At 34.4% G+C, this 12,964-nt stretch overlaps 3 protein-coding genes and 1 long non-coding RNA gene across 5 annotated transcripts; 3 read left to right on the top strand and 1 right to left on the bottom strand.

The window, feature by feature from the left end:
- Window positions 1–67: 67 nt before the first annotated feature.
- Polr3F (RNA polymerase III subunit F) lies at window positions 68–2,361 on the top strand. The gene is made up of 4 exons (XM_090112170.1): window positions 68–384; window positions 465–669; window positions 747–998; window positions 2,104–2,361. Exons 1-4 carry the CDS (start codon window positions 185–187, stop codon window positions 2,341–2,343), a joined length of 897 nt encoding a protein of 298 aa, XP_089968296.1. The 5' UTR covers window positions 68–184; the 3' UTR covers window positions 2,344–2,361.
- A 118-nt stretch (window positions 2,362–2,479) lies between these two features.
- LOC149900710 (optic atrophy 3 protein homolog) lies at window positions 2,480–4,292 on the bottom strand. Its single transcript, XM_090112171.1, has 4 exons — window positions 3,944–4,292; window positions 3,686–3,854; window positions 3,472–3,614; window positions 2,480–3,380 (listed from the first exon to the last, which is right to left on the bottom strand). Exons 1-4 carry the CDS (start codon window positions 4,083–4,085, stop codon window positions 3,046–3,048), a joined length of 789 nt encoding a protein of 262 aa, XP_089968297.1. The 5' UTR covers window positions 4,086–4,292; the 3' UTR covers window positions 2,480–3,045.
- A 114-nt stretch (window positions 4,293–4,406) lies between these two features.
- On the top strand, window positions 4,407–5,452 carry LOC149900709 (uncharacterized). Its single transcript, XR_016457718.1, has 2 exons — window positions 4,407–4,754; window positions 5,155–5,452. It is a non-coding gene; the product is annotated as an uncharacterized LOC149900709 (long non-coding RNA).
- A 3,435-nt stretch (window positions 5,453–8,887) lies between these two features.
- shams (glucoside xylosyltransferase 1 shams) lies at window positions 8,888–11,791 on the top strand. 2 transcript variants are annotated; one of them, XM_090112439.1, is made up of 6 exons: window positions 8,888–9,264; window positions 9,367–9,670; window positions 9,923–10,115; window positions 10,242–10,357; window positions 10,584–10,766; window positions 11,432–11,791. In XM_090112439.1, the coding sequence occupies exons 1-6, from the start codon at window positions 9,125–9,127 to the stop codon at window positions 11,606–11,608; spliced, it is 1,113 nt and encodes a 370-aa protein (XP_089968565.1). In that variant the 5' UTR covers window positions 8,888–9,124; the 3' UTR covers window positions 11,609–11,791. The 2 variants fall into 2 exon arrangements, with proteins under 2 accessions (XP_089968565.1, XP_089968564.1); XM_090112438.1 differs by lacking the exon at window positions 8,888–9,264 and having other exon boundaries at window positions 9,385–9,670.
- The last annotated feature ends 1,173 nt before the right edge of the window (window positions 11,792–12,964 follow it).

Genomic DNA, 12,964 nt, shown 5'->3' with positions numbered 1-12,964 from the left:
CCGTCTCTCTATTACTCTGTGGAGCACAGAGTACTTTTATATCTATATTACTTGCTCTGTGAATCTAACGTGAAAGGTGCTGTTTTAAACATAATAATAATAAATCAAAATATATTTAACATAATTACGCCCAATTACATTATATGAATAGGAGCTTAAAAGATAATCCTTTTATTCATCAAAAATGAGTGATGTAAAATCTGATGATTTGATAATTGAGAAAATTGTAAATGCCGCAAAAGAGAAACCTAAAGGGTTAACTGTAACCGATATGGCTGCTGCAGTTCCCGAGTTATCATCAGCAGAGCTCGTTGAAGTTATTAATAAACTCCTTCAACAAGGTCAAATTGAACTTTATAAGCAAGGTGGATCATTAATATATAAGTAAGTCTTTTGTTTATTTTTAACTATATTTTTGGTAGTAGGTATTTTTTGCATCTATCATTTATTATTATTATTTATAGAATAAAAAATCAAACAGCAAAACAAGTTATAAAAGGTGCAGATAATGAAGAAAAGGTAGTTTATAATCTTATAGAAGAAGCAGCTAATAAGGGAATCTGGATCCGGGACATAAGGAACCGATCAAACTTAAGTATGACACAACTTACAAAGATTTTAAAGAATTTGGAGAGCAAAAAACTTATAAAAGCTGTAAAATCCGTTAATGTAAGTATTATAACTAAATCTATTAATATTATGTACAAAATAAAGTAATTATATAATAACCATGAAATCTTTTTCAGGCTTCAAAAAAGAAAGTATATATGCTATATAATTTGGAGCCTGATAGATCAGTGTCAGGAGGAGCTTGGTATCAGGACCAGGACTTTGAATCTGAATTTGTAGATATCCTCAATAGGCAGTGTTTGAGGTTTCTTCAACAAAGAGCAGATAAAATTAAAAATAATCCACGTGGGCCAATAGTCGGCCGAACACAATCCTATGCAACAGCGGCTGAAGTACAAAAATATATAACTGACTTAGGTATAAGTAAAGTAAGTGCAACTTCATAAATAATCTTTGGTGATAAGAACAAAAAATCTATGTAATAAGGCTTATCCAACTATTTATGCATTTTTGTAACTCACACTTTTAGGTTTACATAGTATTTTTTCTAATATGTTTTTATAATCATAAAGGCATTATTTCATTCATTATTTGATAGATTATTTCGGCTTTTTTTCTCTAACATTTCTAAAATACCATACTTTTATATATTCACTATGAGTTAATGTTTTATAAATTTCTATCTATTGCTTTATTGTATACTAGCAATGCCCTGCGGTTTCACCCGCATAGATAGCGATATCGTTACAGTAAAAGTCTACTATATAGGTCGGACTATAGGTTTAATTTTTAATCACATGAAAATCACCTTTACCCCGTCCCGTGGGGCCGTGGGTTATGTCGGATTCCTACCGACCAAAACCCCACTGTAATCCGTCAAGACGCATATTGGTAGAATTCCTCCGTGACCCCCGCACTACGGCCTGCTCGAACAGTATACCTACTATTTTCTGTAGATTGACACTTTTAAAAATTCGTTATATCTTTTGAATGGAATATCCAATTCTTTTCATTTAAAAAGTATTTTGCTGGTATTGAAACAGTCTATAATAAAACATCATTTAATGGGATAAGGATTAATATATGTGTATGGATAACATGGTTTGATTACTGTCGGCACTTCTATTTACTTTGAAAACGTAAAAAAGTTGTTGTAGTAACATAACTACTGAAGATGGACATATGGTATCGCGGACTTTCTTGTAGATATTGATCCATTCTATAATACCGTAGAACATTTTTTTGTTCTATCTTCAATAGATTCCGCAGCGCACGCGATGACAGAAGTTTTATTGAGGATTTTTTTACACATTGGGTTACATTATTGCATTTTTGGTAAGGATCTCTAATTTTTTTGAAAATGCAATATAGCCTATGTTGCTCAGTAAAGATGCAGCTTTCTAATGGTGAAAGAATTTTTGAAATCGGTCCAGTAGTTTTTGCGTGAAAACCATACATACATACATACATACTTACATACATACTTACAAACTTTTCCTCTTTATAATATTAGTATAGACTATTCTTTGGCAGGTTAAACTGGAGGTGGAAGATGTGATAACAATTTTAAACACACTGGTGTTTGATGGCAAAGCAGAGAGCAGTGTTTATCCTGATGGTAGCAGAGTATATAGGGCGATAGAATCTCTGCTGCCTCCACCAGGCTTGGTGCAAGTACCTTGTGGCATTTGCCCTTTAATACATAGGTGTTCGTCCACTGGACTCATTACACCACAAGACTGCAAATATATGAGTGAATGGCTTGAACAGTAAAGATTTTGATGTCAAGTATTTATTTTTTCATTTTTTATTAACTCCCTCAATGGTTAAATTCCAAAATAAAGCTTAAATCTTGTTACATAGTAATTTGTAACAATGATTTTAAACAAAACTTCAATAAAACAGCAGATTATATATAGTAATTTATATTATGGTGGCTTAACTATAATGTCCACTGATCACTTAAAGTTACATTATACACAATATTATTATCATGGTAACAATTTTGTTTAAAATAAAGCACTACTTGATCTTGCTTATTCCCTATTCACACCAGAAATTATTCAAATGCTGTACAAAGCCAATAGACCTAGGTGGCACCTCTGCTTGAATTATGCTACTTGTTAAACTTGTAACTGGTTCAAAAACAATATCCAGTTACATCATCGCAAAAGGCCTATACACAACTATTCAACTACAATAATTCCCTTATTTCGAATTGAATGAAGTATAATTTGAAAACTTATGACTGATGATGTTAAATCTTTCTATCTTCTCACTGAATAGGTCTATCACTTACATACTTACAATTACATTTTTTAGTAGAAGTGTATGTATACTCAACTCCATTTATTTCACAAAGATTAAAATAAATATGCAAGATTATTTGCATATTATCAATCTGCAGGATGTAAAGAATACTCTGTTTTGTCTACAAAAAATAAATAACATTACAAAATACTTTCATTGGTATTTTCAAAACAAACTTCTAAAATTATTTTCTATGTTATGAAGAGCCTCTGAAAGCAATGCAGGCTCTCGTTGATAGTTGTTATTTTTTTCTACAACCTTTTTTCTTTCTTGTTCGGGAGTTTGTACAAAGACAGAACTTAATACATCCATTTGTATATAGTTGAGCGATTGTAGAATAATTCCATTATTGGGGTAAGGTGCTGATGATTGTATATAATGTGAATAACTTATATTTTCAGTTTTGGGTTGGTTTGGTGGGGAAGTTACTCCTGGTGATGAGCCGCCTGGGGGTTTATAACCAGAAGGACCTTTTGGTGGACCATCTGGTTTCTTGTCACCTACAAAAAAATGTTGTTCATTAGAAAGGTTCAAATACTTCAAATAATAAGTGTATTAATTCAATTAGATATAATGTAAATAATATCTCACCAATTGAATGAATTAATCTCTCCATTTCTCTAAGCTGTGTTTGCTGTTGTTGAACAGTGAAGTATAAATCTGTTATGGTTCCTGTTATATGTTTCATTTCTTCTTCACGTTTAGCTTCCTTAGCTGCTTCTTTTTTGCTTTGTCTAAAAATAAAATATAATTAACAAATACAATACATGGAATGTATTGATTATATTTAAAATAAAAAATTTACCTGTTGTATTCAATGATAAGCAAACCAGCCCCAATAACAAATATAACAGTTTCTCCAAGGAGATTAGCCCCTAGTTCAATAGCCATGTCTTGACTTAGGACTGGAATATTGACTGGTTTTCCTAAATTTAAAATCCACATTTTCGCTTTTACTTCGCACCAGTTATAAACTAAAATAAAAAATTGTGGTTATAAGTTAAGAATAACTATGACCTAATGTAATGATACATTTCTAATTACTATAAAAAAATTAACTTACATTGAGCGGGAGGCATACAAACATAGGTTCTGAAAAAGGGACTATTTTTCGCTCTTTCCTTACAAATATTGGCAATAGGTTTGCTTATTTGCTTCACCAATAACACGGAGAGTTTAGCTATAGGGAAAGCACCAACCACCATGTTGAAAAATAAGTATCGTTCGATCGAGAAAAATGTAATTTATTCGAAAATTATCACTATTTTGTACTTAATAGTTAATGAACTAATCCATAATTAAATACACTGGACTGGAACATCTTTGGTGACTTTAAATGCGAAATTTAAAAGTGACCGAGAATAATTATCTAATTCATCCCAATTTGACATTGACATTTGACAAGCATTAGACAGAATCTCAGATACGAGGAACCTCTTATTCCTGCGAGGAACTCATGGTTTACAGATTTTTTGTTACGTCTGTGCTACGTAGCGACATCTACTAAAAACCGCTCAAACCGTAGAGTGAGAATGAACCATAGAGGAGGCACTAAAATGACAAGGAATGCGTGAGAGAAATACACTTATGACTATAAAGCTAAGAGCAAGAGAGACAGAAACATTGTTTTTTGTTTCTCTCATGTTATGCGATTTCTTTTGTTGGGGACAAAGGCAGTTTGTCCCAAACAAGCGGCTACAGTCCATTGTTTTGCTAGTTTTCTGTTTTTTCTCGCTGTTAAGTGACTTCAAAGTTTAATAAACGTTGACAGTGATCTGTTTTAATCCGACTTTAAGTGAAAATATGGTGCGTTGTAGTGTGATTGGTTGTAAAAATCGGCCGGAACGAAGATTACCAAATATTACCTTTCACACGTAAGTAAACTTATTTGAAGTATATTGTTTTATAGAACTGGATATAGTTGATACATTTTCATTAACTCTAATGTGAAATTATCTACAAATATATAATATTTTCATCGAAATAGACGTAAACATTTTTTTGTGTTATCCGACTAAATTACGAAGTGTTCTTGTTGTTCAGGACGCCATTTGTTTTTACGTAGTTTCAAATTTATGGTATAATCATGTGATTAACATTAGGGATACCAGTACAGGGTAAAATTTTCCCCAAAATCGTGAAATGTTTTTTTAATATTAAATGTTAATGTTTGTGTAAAGTTTGTTACACGGTTCGGTTTTCCGGTTCAGCTTTCCTCATTTGCATTGGTTTAAGTATTTTTTTTTTCAATGTCGGTTTTTTTGTATATTCCAGGTTACGATGCACATCATAACGCTGAAGACTGCGAAGCTGGCCCTTCCACACGAGCTGCAGCTGCCACTGAAGGCAGCGAGGACCCTGCCCCGTCAGGAGAGGCGGTGTTGGAGTAAAATCCGGAAGGCCACCCCCCGCGCCTTCCTCACCGAGGTGCGGCGCGCCTTTATAAGAACGAACGAGCGGCGGAGTCGTCCATTTTCGTCTGCTACTCGCGCGCACATTATCGCGGACCCTCTGCCCATTTATTTCTACCGTCATTTTGCTGTTCATTTTCAAATAAATGTATTTCGTTTAATTTACTTTTAATTTGAACTATTTCCAGTACGTTTTTATTAGACTACATTTACGGCTGTATCTTCTAATTGCGTTGACATAGAAATTTGATTTTATTACTGCTTAAAGGTATAATAGACCTAAGTTTTTGATGTGAATATCAATTATTGAATACCTACATTACATTTGCGTTCATGAGTAAAGGGGTTATAAGATTAATTTTTTTTTTTATATAATGTAATAAAAAATTCATGTTTTTCGTAATTATTCCCGTATCTGTTTTATAAGATATTATTCTGTCTTCTGATTCAAATTCAATTTGAATCTGAATCAGAAGAAATAGCAATTAAAACCGCATATTCTGAAACTAGCAACTACTTGCAAGGGAATCACAACCTACAAGGTACTCCCCACGTCCTATAGCACAGACAAAGAAAAAATTGCTACAAGCAACATTTAAAGATACAACATAATAAAACAATTAGGTTTGTTCGAAGCCCTCGGTGCGCGAGTCCGACTCGCACTTGACCTTTTTTGTCCTAATTTTACTGTATTTTCTATTATTATTTACCATTGATTGAAATGATATCTAAACTTTAGCCTTGTTTTTTTATAAAAAATATATGAACTGGGATATTTCGATATTTGTGGTTAATTGCGAGAAGTGTAAAAGCAAAAGTTGTAATAAATATTTTAAATACCTACAACTTTACCATTAAACTTTATTCCGCAGTTATAGTTTTTTTAATCCCGATCTCAGATCGATCGTAAATAACTTTTCCTCTAATTTTTGTTACCTATATTCTCTTCCGTTTGAAATTGATTTCATTGTTCTATAATATTACTTTTATGTTTCAAAAGTTAATAAAAAATCATGTTGAACAATATTACTTTGTTAATTTCAAAAGTTAATATTAAATTAGTGGTCCACTTAGGTCGTGCACATGGCCCAGGGGGGGGCATGGCCCATGACCCCCATGACCCCCCCCCCTGGATCCGCGCTTGTACCGGCCGGCCGCCCGGCTATATATTTTATACCCGTGCGAAGCCGGAGCGGGCCGCTATGTTTTTATATACAACGTTCACAGTTTTTCTGTAGTGTATTTACTATTTAGTATCAGCATTGCACCCGTGCGAAGCCGGGGCGGGTCGCTAGTTAAGTTAATAAATAACAAAATCTTTTCAAATCTGTCTTTTTCTTCATAAACCTATCTTACAAAAAAATACCCAAACATTTATAGATATTTTGCCAGTTTTTCGGATAAAAAGTTTTTGTAATAGTTGGCAACATTGACGTAAGGATTCGCCATCTCGTTCGGGTATACGCCGATGTCGTCTCTAGTACATTCTCCCTCTACGGCTCAAACTAATTCGCCTTCACTGAACTACGGAAAGTACATAGTCATAAACGCTTCGGTTTACTAGTTATGGGTCTCTAGGCTCTCTCCCCCAGTGACCTTCTGACCTTATAAAAAAGCACGTACGCATCAGATCACATGGACTTTGTTTTTAATTTAAATGTTTTGTTTTTGCACTTGCAAGCAAATATTTTTTTAAATTCACCATTTTTGCATTCAACGATAATCCTAAAATATGTTTGCATGTTTGTTTGCTCACATCATCAGTCACATAATATGATTGCAAAATACGTTTTTAAATACAAAAATATACAGTAACATACCAAATACAAGCACCATTATTGCGTCTAAATATTGAATGAATAACTAATCTCTCCTACCAGTCAATTACTTTTGTTATAAGGCATAACTATAAAGACTTAGAAAGTTTCATTGCACTGCAAAGTTGAAATAATGTGAATTTGAGTAGGTTAAAAATTAGGCAACCGATATTGATTTTACGTTCATGTGTATAGTGCCATCTTAGTGCCATAAACAAAAATAATAAGAAGAATGGTTTTAGAATGTTAACCCCGCGGTTTCTCCCCAGCCTTATCCCCAGCCAAACCTGCAGGCTATAGCTATATATTTATATAATTAAAGTATTTGAAATGATAATGAATATTATTTTGTGCATATTAAGCTTGCTCTGTGATTTGTGCCAAATTTCACTTAAAACCTTTTCAGTCGTTTTGGCGTGATTCTAATAAAGATCCAAATTTTCGCATTTTGTAATGTATATGTCACGGCTAAAGGTAGGTGAGAACATAAACTTAAGATTAGCCGGCTAAACTTAGGTTTATTTTCGACGAGGTGTTAATGTTAGTTTGTTCTATCTTTAGCCGGCTAAACTTAAGTGTAACCGCAGGCCCGTGGCTAAAAATGTCGGGGTGGGTAGATTTGGTTAGCGCCGGGCCGGTGGAGGGCTTGAGGGGCCCGCACAGTGCCAGAAAACACTCGCCCTGTTCCTTACATGTATTATAGTAACCAAATCTACCCACCCCGACTCAGGGCAGAAAGCTGGTGGCTAGGTTAGGTTAGGTTAGAACTCTTAAGACCCGCACGAGCCGAGCGAGCGCAGCGAGCGTGCTGCGGCAGCAGCCGGCGAAGTGCCAGAAAACACTCGCCCTGTTCCTTACATGTATTATAGTAACCAAATCTACCCACCCCGACATTTTTAGCCACGGGCCTGCGGTTACACTTAAGTTTAGCCGGCTAAAGATAGAACAAACTAACATTAACACCTCGTCGAAAATAAACCTAAGTTTAGCCGGCTAATCTTAAGTTTATGTTCTCACCTACCTTTAGCCGTAACATATATATTAGGGTAAGAAAATAACCCACGTCGTTGATTATTCTTCTTCTTCTTCTTTTTTGTTTATGGCCTTTCCGATCCCATTAGCTGGGTCCACACCGGCCGATCCAGTGATCCCGCGATCCGCGATCCAGGATCGCGGAGCATGGATCGTGGATCATGTTAGGCCGATCCACTTTAAAAACTTGCGATCCAAAATATGCGCTCCAAGTGATCCTAAGGCGATCCGTGATTCAGCCAGTCTAACTCTTGTACGATATGGAGTCACACGTACAACGGCGGCGTCTTGCCGTTGCAGCAGTAACTTTTATTATACTGAAATGTTTGCGCAAAAAATAAAAAAAAAGAAATCGACGGTTTTGGGTGAAACAACTTTACAAAAATCGATTGGAATCTGGGACTCAGCTGTACGCAGAGTTAGTTTCAGATGAAGTGGAACACAATTTTGAAAGAATGAATGCTATTCAATTTGAGATATTTGACTTTCTGAGATGTCCATGGTGAGGTGGATCGCGCGATCCAACACAACCGTCCACACCGCGCGCATCACGCAACTGAGGCACCTTTGAAGCGGGTACAAAAACCGCCCGCTAACGGATCGCACGAGGTAGGGATCGCGCGCGGCAAAACGCGTGCATGGATCGCGCGCGGCACGTCCACACCGCCCGCATCTTTGGATCACGCGCCTGCCGCGCGCGATCGGATCGCGGTGGATCGGCCGGTGTGGACCCAGCTATTAGCCCTCGTTGATTTTTGGAACGTCGGTAAAAAAAAAGTACATTGTCACTGTCAAAATTATTTGTATACAATTTCAATTTCAAACAAACAAGTTCAACTGCTGTGTTAATTAAATCTTATTCTTAATTTTTTATCATAAAATATTATGTATTACATTTTTCACATGTTATAGGAAATGAAAGGGCTCCTAGGTTTAAGATTATGAAATGATCTTAGAGCATTTCTTTAGCCTGTTACATTCACCATGAGAAAGTTATCAATTTTAAAACTTTTACTTTTTATATGTTTTTGCTGTATTATCGTATTTTTTTATTCAAATATAAATAAATCTGATAAAGGAAGCGGAACCTACGAAAACAATTATTTTGATCATGAAGACTACAGGCATGTTTATAAAAAATAATATTTAACCAAATTTTAGTTTATTATTGTATAACCTATTCTATGAAATCCCATTTTCTTAAGTGGAAATAATTTATTTTCCAGGCGTAGCTCATCATCAACGAAAACTCAAAGAGTTGTGATTTCATTTGTGGTTTGTGATTCAAGATTCAATGAATCTTTAAATGTTATCAAATCAGCATTGCTTTTTACAAAAACTCCCTTATTATTCATTATATTCACGGATCAAAAATTAAAACCTCTCTTTAAGTCTACTCTGACTGAATGGAAAAATATTATTGGGGAAAAATTGGAATTTGAACTCCAAAGAATTAATTTTCCAGAAGCTCATAAAGATGAATGGATGAATTTGTTTAGCAAATGTGCAGCACAAAGACTTTTTATACCGGTTTGTATATTATGAATATTTTATTTAAAGGTAGAGTTCTGTTTTTACAGGTTTCAGAATTGTTGAAAGTATATCAATTAGAAACTATGTTTCATAATAAATTACATTACATATTATATTAATTTCAAAATGTTTAAAATCAATAAGATATCTATTGGTTTGTATATAGGGTTCCTATTGCACCGTTTCAATTCTAATAAATATGTACATAATATTTCATAATTTCTATATAATTGATGTTATTTATTTCAGACATTGATTCCACACATAGATGCTATGATTTATGTGGATACTGATACATTATTTTTGGGACCTGCTGAAGGATTGTGGGATTCTTTTTCAAAATTTAATCACACACAAATATCAGCAATGGCACTAGAAGATGATAATCCAAATGTTTCATGGTATCCTCGCTTCGCAAAACATCCTTTTTATGGAAAATATGGTGAGAAAGCTTCATCAATCAGCAATATTTAATTTGAAACCAGTTTTTAGACAGGGATAAATAACAAATCTTTAAATGTATTATAAGTTTTATTTATTTAAACATTAAATTATTATATATTTTTAGGTCTCAACTCAGGTGTTATGCTGATGAATTTAACAAGAATGCGAGAATTTGGCTGGGTTGACTATGTTACCCCAATTATGTTGAAATGGAAATTGTATATACCTTGGGGTGACCAGGTAATGTTTGTTTATATTACAATTGGATAAAAGTTGACTCAAGAGCTGTAAATACTATATTAATGTGCATCAGGCAATGTAAAAACTTTCCTTTTTTCAGAAAACACAGTTCATATTACATATTAACAAGTTTTACAATATTAAAATGTATAAAATATAAATATATTATGTATTATGAAAAAAGAAGTGCTTATATGAATATTAAATTATATGATTTTATTTTCAGGATATTATAAATATTATATTCCATTATCATGAAAGTGCAGTATATGTGCTATCATGTAGATACAATTACCGCACAGACCAGTGTATGTATGGTGATGCGTGTGCCGATGCCACGAGTCAAGGTATCTATGTATTACATGGAAGTCGGAGAGCTTTTCATAATCATAAACAGCCTGCTTTTGAGGTAATCTTAATACTATTATAAAGGCGAAAGTTTGTATGGATGTTTGTTACTCTTTCACGTAAAAACTACTGAACCGATTACAATGAAATTTAGCACACATATAGAGTGTAACTTGGATTAACACATAGGGTAGGTTTTATCCCGGAAATCACACGGGAACGGGAACTATGCGGGTTTTCCTTTGAAAACGCGGGCGAAGCCGCGGGCGGAAATCTAGTACTTTATATAGCTTAGTACTGGTTGTTTATTTATTAGGTATATTTAATATTCTTAGAGGTGCACAAAGATTGTCTTTATGAAAGCAACTATTTTTAGTAGTCTATGTTGAAAAAATATGAAATAGCTGTTATGGGGCCACTTATATACCTCATTCCCCCTTCTGCTAAAAAGTATATATGTACTAACAATTTACATGTGTTCAAGTCCTCATCTAGACATATCCTTAGCTATCAACTGAATCTTCTTAAGGCTCAAATCTAAAGATACTGAGGATCCTACTTATTTATGCTATTTAACCCATTGACCACCGAGCGGCCCGATCGGGCCGAGACACAATAGATTTTCTATTGTGTCTGTGATCCGAGGACTGACGGATTAATATTATATTATGGTAAAATCAATTTGTGGTATTTTTGAAATCATTACAATTTAACTTATTGTTTCAGGCTGTATATCAAGCTATGGACGAATATGAAATAGGAACAGAACCAAACAATGTGTTGGTCAAAATGGAACAGTATTTTGATGCAGCTCCGGAATCTAATTGTGGTAATTTAAAGGATGCCTTTCTTAAAGTTCCAAAACAGGTACTTAGTAATACATATGTGAAACCAGAAAGGTAACAATCACAATTATTTATCAACTAATAATAATTTAACAATTTTTGTGATATAGCATTGCAGGCAAACTCACACCAGAATTATGTTTATTTAACCAAAAACTAGAAATAACAACTACACACACTCCTCAGAATATATATTTTTTATATATTGTTTTGCATATTATAATATGATAGGTGTTTTGTTCTTGATTTGTTCAAGTATTAAGTTACAATTTAATACTTGTTTAACTTGTGAAAGTTAAACAAGTATTTTTGCCTACTTGTTTAACTTTCATGATGACCCACACAATGTGAGTATTGTGATTCTCGGATTGTGATCAAACAATTGAATATAAAACTCAAAATTTTTTGAAGTGAAGCTTCTTTATCGGGGTTGGACATTTAGTGTAACATTTTTGCGTTACGCTGTCTGTGCGTTACGCCGTACGCGTAACATTTTTGCGTTACGCCGTACGCGTGATATTTTTGCGTTACGCCATACTCGTGACATTTTTAAGGTCATAAAGAAGTTTCACTTCTTACGTGTGTACTCTAGTACATGCATACATTTTTTTTTCTAAAACAAAAAGATACAAATCCATTTGAAAGTGGTCTTTTACTCATTGCTACAAGTATCAATTCACTTTGCGCTTTTTGATTTACCTATAAGAGCGTATACGCACTATGCGGGTAGCCGCATTGCGGGCAGCCGTCCGGCTGACCGCAAGCACAATTATGTACGTAATATTCATTTCTATGCGCACTGCGATGCGGCTACCGCAGACCGCACAGTGCGCATAGAAATGAATATTACGTACATAATTGTGCTTGCGGTCAGCCGGACGGCTGCCCGCAATGCGGCTACCCGCATAGTGCGTATACGCTCTTATAGGTAAATCAAAAAGCGTACATAATTGTGCTTGCGGTCAGCCGGACGGCTACCCGCAATGCGGCTACCCGCATAGTGCGTATACGCTCTAAGTGTTCGACTTAACATAATCATTTTTTTTATTATTATTATTAATTATGACATATAACAGTTCTTATTATATTATACTAGCGGTCCGCCCCGGCTACGCCCGTGGTACATATTTCGCAATAAAAAGTAGCCTATGTCCTTTCTCGGGTATCAAAATATCTCCATACCAAATTTCATGCAAATTGGTTCAGTAGTTTAGGAGTGATTGAGTAACAGACAGACAGACAGACAGAGTTACTTTCGCATTTATAATATTAGTATGGATTACCCACAAAAACATGACATTTCCACCTTTATTAAATGTACATGTACAATGTAAGTATATAAAATCGGAATTAATTCGTGCTAAGTAAACATAAGTTTAAAAAATGTATTAATTGTCATGGATGTTGTGGCCTT

This window comes from Colias eurytheme, chromosome 18, assembly GCF_061535395.1.
Source record: "Colias eurytheme isolate Ceu_HAF_F1 chromosome 18, ilColEury1 Martin Lab GWU primary, whole genome shotgun sequence".
Lineage (NCBI taxonomy): Eukaryota > Metazoa > Arthropoda > Insecta > Lepidoptera > Pieridae > Colias > Colias eurytheme.
Note: the sequence above shows the minus strand (reverse complement) of the source record. Positions and strands in the feature narration are given on the sequence as shown.

Excerpts from the sequence above, each read along its gene's own strand:
- Polr3F (XM_090112170.1), top strand. The coding sequence starts at position 185 with ATGAGTGATGTAAAATCTGATGATTTGATAATTGAGAAAATTGTAAAT. Across the intron at positions 385-464 it reads GGTGGATCATTAATATATAA|AATAAAAAATCAAACAGCAA; the intron begins GTAAGTCTTTTG and ends TATTATTTATAG. Across the intron at positions 670-746 it reads AAGCTGTAAAATCCGTTAAT|GCTTCAAAAAAGAAAGTATA; the intron begins GTAAGTATTATA and ends AATCTTTTTCAG.
- LOC149900710 (XM_090112171.1), bottom strand. The coding sequence starts at position 4,085 with ATGGTGGTTGGTGCTTTCCCTATAGCTAAACTCTCCGTGTTATTGGTG. Across the intron at positions 3,855-3,943 it reads TTGTATGCCTCCCGCTCAAT|TTTATAACTGGTGCGAAGTA; the intron begins GTAAGTTAATTT and ends TTTTTATTTTAG. Across the intron at positions 3,615-3,685 it reads CTTATCATTGAATACAACAG|ACAAAGCAAAAAAGAAGCAG; the intron begins GTAAATTTTTTA and ends TTTTATTTTTAG.
- shams (XM_090112439.1), top strand. The coding sequence starts at position 9,125 with ATGAGAAAGTTATCAATTTTAAAACTTTTACTTTTTATATGTTTTTGC. Across the intron at positions 9,265-9,366 it reads TTTGATCATGAAGACTACAG|GCGTAGCTCATCATCAACGA; the intron begins GCATGTTTATAA and ends TTTATTTTCCAG. Across the intron at positions 10,767-11,431 it reads ATAAACAGCCTGCTTTTGAG|GCTGTATATCAAGCTATGGA; the intron begins GTAATCTTAATA and ends TTATTGTTTCAG.